The sequence below is a fragment of the Branchiostoma belcheri genome, unplaced genomic scaffold, assembly GCF_001625305.1.
Source record: "Branchiostoma belcheri isolate BF01 breed outbred unplaced genomic scaffold, Haploidv18h27 scaffold74, whole genome shotgun sequence".
In the NCBI taxonomy this organism is placed as follows: domain Eukaryota; kingdom Metazoa; phylum Chordata; class Leptocardii; order Amphioxiformes; family Branchiostomatidae; genus Branchiostoma; species Branchiostoma belcheri.
The window spans coordinates 1,605,499-1,612,643 of record NW_017804398.1 but is presented as its reverse complement, the minus strand read 5'-3'; the positions used below and the strand labels follow the sequence as shown (position 1 = coordinate 1,612,643).

Below are 7,145 nucleotides of genomic sequence, written 5' to 3'. Positions count from 1 at the left end.
TAGACTGGAATAAATCATTTTAATAATGCGGCAATAAAAGATGACTTGGAGCTAAGTGAACCGTATGCCAGTTCTGATGGACCATAATGGAACACTTCTTTCTGCTCTGTTACCATATACGGTATGATTGACAGTTAAACGTCCCAGAGCCAGTCCACAGGGGATGTGATTGGCGGGTAATCTCAACCAACTAATTTTAGCCTAAGTCTGGCCGACCAATCTTCTCCATTAGTTAATGGCATAAATGCCCCTGACATTGAGCAAAAAGTGCCATAAGACATACAATCACTGTAGGGTTTTAATGGATTTCACATAATACATGTAATGTTACATTGTACATAGCCATTATTGTACAATAGTGTAGTGAAGAAGCTAGTGAAACTGAAAGAGGCATGATTTGGCTTTCTTGGAAGCTAATGGCTTTTTAACAGGAAAATGTTTGCTAGCTATTCTTGAAATGCATGTCCTGTTTTTCCTTGTTATGGGTTCACCACACCACGAAGTGGTGGTGAACCCATATTGCTTTTTCTGATGTTTCTTCTCCTCCTCCTTCTTCTCCTGCCATTTTTTAAATGGATTCAGCTTCTTCATTTTAGGGCCTAAGGTCCTGAAATTTGGTATGGAGGTACAGTGGGCAAATACCCCTAGGCGTTTTTTAAATTTTTGTGATACAGGCTTTTAGAATGGTTTTATTTGAGTTTTTTGGCTGTGTTATATCAAATGTATTACTGTGTTAGTGTGCCGTGTTTACCATGAGTCATCACAATGGAATGCAGGGCATCAACCAATAGGCATGCAGCTTTCCTCTATACTTCTTGCTGATTGGCTGTTGGGATTTAACTTGATTAACACCTGCACAGAGCATTTCCACCTGCACAGAGCATTTCTTGCTGATTGGCTGTTGGGATTTAACTTGATTAACACCTGCACAGAGCATTTCCATACTAACAGTATGTCTGTATTCAAGTGTTTTGGTAGGTATTTCAAGCTTTCCTGCTCCAGCATTGGAATTTTGAAAATCAACAGTTTGCATTATGCAATTAAAAATCTTAACCAATAAAGTAGGGAATAGCTATCCAACTGTTGTTTTAGTTGTATGTTACTTCATATTATAGTTATATCAATGTAAATCATTGTTTTCCCTTGTGTTTCTCATTCTTTCCCTGCCATGTCGTAAAATGTGGTGAACCCATCGCTGTATTTGCTCCAAAGCAAATATTGGCCTTTCTAGTATTCTACAATGTATTATTAGCAGTTGTATTCTACAATGTACTATTATTAGCAGTTGTATTCTACAATGTATTATTAGCAGTTGTATTCTACAATGTATTATTAGCAGGCTATTGTAAGTGTGTTTTGTTAACCAAAGTATGAGCTAATGTGTGGAACTGTCCCCAGGTTCTGTACAGGTCCTAGACGGACACCTGAGTGACAACAGTAGCAGCCGTCGCAGCTCCCTCGCAAGTACAGACTTAGATGTCCTGCACCAGAAGGCCATGTCTGCTGAGGTGATTTCCATCACTGTAATAACAGTATCACACCCAAGTCAGCTTTTAATACTGTAACAGTCCTCCATGTGCACTAATGAATACATCATATTAGCTAGTTTATGCCATAAACACATTAGCCTGGTTACCAAACCTATTATAGCTCCTGAGTCCTACATCCTCTCCGCTAATTTGCGGAGAGGATGTAGGACTCGGGAGCTATAATAGGTTTGGTAACCAGGTTATAAACACATTTCATTGGTTTATGCCATAAATACATGTACATCCATAGTTGTAAAGTTCAAGCTTTGTTTCCAACACAAGAAGGGAACCCACCATAAATTTTTGGTAGATCTCGTCAACCTTTGTCAGACTCTCCGGAAGTCAGAAGCGTGATGACGTCAAGGGTGCATCAAAAGTGGCAGGAAGATGGAATCCACCACCGTTGCAGTTCAGAGAGGGTTGATGGGCCCTGATGTACTTTGCCTCCTTCACACCCCTCACAAAGTAGTTCTTCTCTGTGTCCAGTATACGTACCTTATCCAGTGTAACAGTGTGGCCCAGAGACTCAATATTTATGTGTTGTGAAACTTCAGACATAGTGGAACTGGGGCGCCTGTGCTCCAAAAATATACTGGTCACAGAGGAGGACTACTTTGTGGGGGGTGAGAGGTATGAAGGAGGCAATGGCCCATCAACCCTCTCTGAACCGTGATGGTGGTAGATTCCATCTTCCTGCCAGATTTGATGCACTTCTGACGTCATCGTGCTTTCGACTTCCAGAGAGTCAGCAAGTTCATCCCACATCTGATGAAGTTCCCTTCTTGTGTTGGAACAAGCTTGAACTTTACAACATGTTCAATCTGCTTTGAATTATACACTCATTACAGGTTAAGTATCATGGCAACTCCTTTTTTAGTAAGAAATATGGTCAAACAGGAACAGATTTTCCGCTGCTGATGATACTTGAATCTTACAATGCTTCCCAACTGTTTGTTCCTGTTCTCCAGTCCTTGGAGACTTCCCAGTTGAACGAGAGTGCAGTAGCGGATCCCCGGCAGTCTTACAAGTTCTGCCGAGTCCTGTTGCCTGATGGATCCTCCACCGTCATCTACGCCAAGCCAGGACAGACAATACGGAGTGCCCTCAGCAAGTATGTAGCAAAGGCATCATTTCTGTGGAGTTAAATGGTTTTTAACAAACTCTACCCTGGGGATATACAATGTAGAAGTACATGTATTCTTCAATCATTCCTCAGTGTATTCTTCCAGCATGCCTCAGTGCAGTGATATGGACTAAGATGTAGGTCTCTTGTCTCCTGCAGACACAGCCACACTGTACATCTATGTCTTGAAGATAAGTGGGAAGAACAAGCTAACATTGCTCAAGGTTTTTGTAACGACACTTAGGATGTCTCTGATAAGAACATAAAGGTCGTAGGGTTGTCTGAACGCTGGCCAAAATTATTTTTATTGCTTGTGGGACATCAAGAAGAAAGCAGGGGCCATAAGTTTCCCTTTCAGAATCCCTGATATATGTTCAGACTTTGTGCCATTTCTTTTCTTCCTTGACCTCTCAGACTATAAATTAGAGTGAAGTGTTCAGGGTTGCAAGAGTTCCCATTCAACTGATGGGGATCTATGAAAGGCTACCTTCTTTGAACAAGTACATGTATGGCCATCCAAGAACTTATGACTGAATATCCCAATCTACATGTAAATGTACATGAATTTTAGTTGCTTTACAGATATGTGCGCATAAAATAACCTCAAACAAAAGCTGCAGCATAGTAGTCATGTTCAAAACGAAGATCCTGGTATTCACAAAACGTAAGTCACAGCTTTGTTCAGCTGGTAGGATTCTGAGAGAGGATAGCCGTAAGTGTCTTCCAAAATGTCATCGCTATAATTTTCGCAGCAAGGAACTATCTTAATGGGCCCTTACAAGAATAATGGTTACCATGATTTAAGTGCCTGGAGCTTTTTCTACTCCGTCTGACCTTTTCTTTGTTAATTATGCACTTCTTTTACATGCAATAGAGTGGATCCTTTTCATAGATTTCAGTTAGGCTTTACAGATGCATAAAAATGTTGCCTGTATTTCTAGTTTACCCTGCTGTCCTCTTATTTGAAGAATACTGACTTGATTCTTGCCACTGACATGTTGATTGGTAGAATATGAACACAAGTTGACAGTAGAATTAAGGCCATACCAATTTGATTGTTTGGTTCTTGGATTTTTGTAGGAAATCAATGAAGCAAGTGGGCATAAAACAGACCTAGACATCCTAGTCGATAAATTGTGAAATCAAGAAAGACGAGGGCAAGACATGAAATTGTTGTGGCCTAACATAACATATATACATTAGACCATGATTGAACATAAATCTTTGCTCCTGTAGGCTGTGTGAGCGGCGTCAGCTGCCCATGGCAGCAGTGGAGGTTTACCACTTGGCAGACGACAAACCGGTTGATCTGGAACAGGACGTGTCTGTCTTGGGATCTAAGGAGATCAGGGTGGAACAAAGGGTGCTGTTCAAGTAAGTGTGAGGGTCAGACCAGGACAAGATAGTTAGTTTATCATTAGTTGTGGGTTGATTAGACTCACAATTTACTTTCAAGCAGAAAACAACAAATTGTTAAATCACAGGGAGGGATGTACATGTAGATGGAGACTGATTTGCATTAACTAGTTGCATACATGTACATGTAAGTTATAGAATGAAATGGTTGCAAAACATTTGTCTATGCTTGTAACTCTTTCTGGTCTATCGATTATTGCATCAGATTCTGATTCTGTTTTCTAACCAACTACATGTACATGTATATGCCATGTATATGTATATATGCACATGACATTTACGCACTAGCCTTGAACAGTCACATGTACCAAACAATTATGCAGTCATAAGTGACATGCATTTTAGAGAATTGATTTCTGTGCACCCTTGAAATTTTCCAAGGCCATACAATCATACTGCAGTATGCCTTACAGGCACCCAAATCACTTCAATCATAGAGCCTTAAATGGCTATGTAACTGTTGTATTTAAAAGCCTGGAGTGACATTACCAGTCCTAATGTGCTACATTTGTACACTACCACTAGTCCTAATGTGAGTCACCGATGAAAAGCAGTTTTCAAAATCTATTCAGTTACTTCAGTAACAATTTCCTTGTATATCTCATTACCTGGATTTCTACCCTTCATTGGTGCATCCTAATCTACTGTTCTCATTGCTTTAGGTTGGACCTGCCCTCCCTTGGCAAGTTCTCTCTCCGTGTGAAGGTAAAACCAACCAAACCTGTGGCTGAGGTGATGAGGACGGTCCTCAACAAGTACAGCCTCAGGCTGGAGGAGGCCATCATCAGACTGGTAGGAAATAGTCCAACATCTTCATTCAATTGTTCCTACAAAATCTGAAAAACACCACACTGATGGATAAAGGGTTAAGCATTGAGGACTTTGTGATTGTTTATGACTTATGCTAAAGACACAATTCCCAGCCCAGCCAGACAGTTTCCAGGAATGAAAAGTATGATCCAAAAGACAGCAAACACAAAAAAAGTGATAAATCATGAGTACTATCTGTGTACTACTATATTGATTGATGTGAATTGTTTGTATTTTGTTCACGCAAACATCCTGATGGTGCCCTGGTTGTAAAATGTGACCTAAGCATTTCTTCTAACCATATATACATGAATGTATGACAAGTAGGAGGTAAAGGGTGGTTGAATCAATGCTCCTTTGCATTTATGATACATTTCCCTATGGGGCACTGTGACTCCACTAACCTTCTGAGTAATGCACAAGAAAATTCATGAGCGGACATAAGTTTTGTATACAGTATACTGTAGCTTCCTTATCTTGATGGTAGAGTGAGGAAAAGACTGTATATATTCATAGGTTCCATTATTCATCTTTCCTCTAGGATGGAAATGCCCTTCCCCTTGACCTTGGCATCCCCGCTGCTACGCTGGAGAACCAGAAGGTGATTGTGGAGCCCACCAGTCATGTTGCAGGGACAAAGTACTCTGTACCAGGGAAACTCCCACTGCAGGCAGACACCAGACATCTGGAGCCAGACAGGACATCCAGTAAGCCCCCTTTCCACTAGACGGCGATCACGGTGCAACCAGCATTGGATTTGTGTGCCCCTTGATTTCGATTTCAAATCTTGAATATGATACTATGGGTATGTGTAAAAGTGGGGTCGTGTGGCATAACAGCAGGGTGCTCGACTCGGAACCAAGAGATCCCAGGTTCGAGTCCTGACATGCCACCGATCTTGTGCCCTTGGGAAAGGCACTTTACACGACTTTCCTCACTTAACTCAAGTGAAAATTAGTATTGTCCTGTCCTGTATTTGTTTCCACATGTATGCGTGGACACAACACCAGCAACAGTGTCCAACATGTATTTCATTGTTACAATTTCAATGAATCAAATCAAAAGTATGATGTAAAAGATAATGAAACACATGAAGCATAAAAAAGATTTGTTCTTTTAAAAAATCAATGAAATTTGTCAAGCAAATCTATGAAATCTGGTCACTCAGCAGTCACAGCCACCAGTGTCAGGAAACAACAGTTGGATTTTCTGTGGTATTTGCTCCCTTGTTTTCCAGTGGTGATATTAATAATGTTACAAATGATACCCTTCCCAGGTTCGTACAGCTTAGTCAGAAGAAACACAACGGGTACCGAGGAAATCACCAGGAAAAGTAAAGACGGGGGAAATTCCACTTCCAATGGTCAGAGCTCGGACAGACTTCCCAGGAAGACACGGCCAGTGCAAGGGTCGGACACGGAAGGTAAAGGAGGTTTGTGCATTTCCTTAGATTTAACTAACACGTGTTCGTGTACGGTGAGTACTAAAAGGGTTCCAGGACACGTGTGTGTAGTAACAATAATCACTAATGTTGACGTTGTACCAACTTACACCAGGTGATATGTGGATAACAACACTGCTGAATGGTAGTAAGTGCACCAAACTAATTTGTTAACACCTTAACCTGACATATTTTGTCAAAGAGTGATTTATATTGCAGATTACCTGGACACATGTCATAGTCCTTATACATGTATAAGACATTGTACATGTATGCTGCAGGAATGTTAGGCCTTACAAAGCTTGGTAGTTGCAGTCACTTGTGTAAAACTGCAGCAAAATGGAATGAATACCGTAAATCATGAAACTTTCATGGTGATTTTATTTTATGGTAGGTGGAAAAGGAAGTCTTTCACTGTGTTTTGAATTCACCGTTGAAACAATTCTATATTAGTCATACAAGGAAGGCAAATTTGTATTGTCACGAATTCACAGGGGAGAAGTCACCATGAAAATAAAACCACCAGGAAAGTTTCATGATTTGTTATCGATTGTTATTTGACTTCAGAGCGTCATTTGTAAACTGCACTCATGCACTGTCTCTTTCCCTCATTTCCTGCATCCATCCCTAGGAATGGAAATATGACTGCACACCCTCTCTCTTTTCTCTCTACTATCTCATGTAGGTATGATTACCTTAGTACAATGTAAGTCTTAGTATTTGCTTAACATTAGATCCTAAGCTTGTAGAATACAATTTTCTTCTTTCTTTTCTGTCATCATCTTTTTTAAAACAGTCCTCCCCAGTTCCCTGCTACCTAAATAGT

At 40.5% G+C, this 7,145-nt stretch overlaps 1 protein-coding gene across 4 annotated transcripts in view; it reads left to right on the top strand.

Annotated features, from left to right (window-relative positions):
* LOC109485303 (regulator of G-protein signaling loco-like) overlaps positions 1–7,145 on the top strand; it is a 47,628-nt gene that overhangs the window by 37,493 nt on the left and 2,990 nt on the right. Inside the window, exons 12-17 of one of the 4 annotated variants that reach the window (XM_019788841.1) lie at positions 1,399–1,508; positions 2,498–2,640; positions 3,889–4,026; positions 4,731–4,860; positions 5,420–5,585; positions 6,155–6,310. In XM_019788841.1, coding sequence (XP_019644400.1) covers positions 1,399–1,508; positions 2,498–2,640; positions 3,889–4,026; positions 4,731–4,860; positions 5,420–5,585; positions 6,155–6,310 — 843 coding nt within the window. Of the gene's footprint in view, positions 1–1,398; positions 1,509–2,497; positions 2,641–3,888; positions 4,027–4,730; positions 4,861–5,419; positions 5,586–6,154; positions 6,311–6,950; positions 7,121–7,145 lie in introns of those variants that run through there. The other 3 variants (XM_019788843.1, XM_019788842.1, XM_019788839.1) reach the window with 3 other exon arrangements.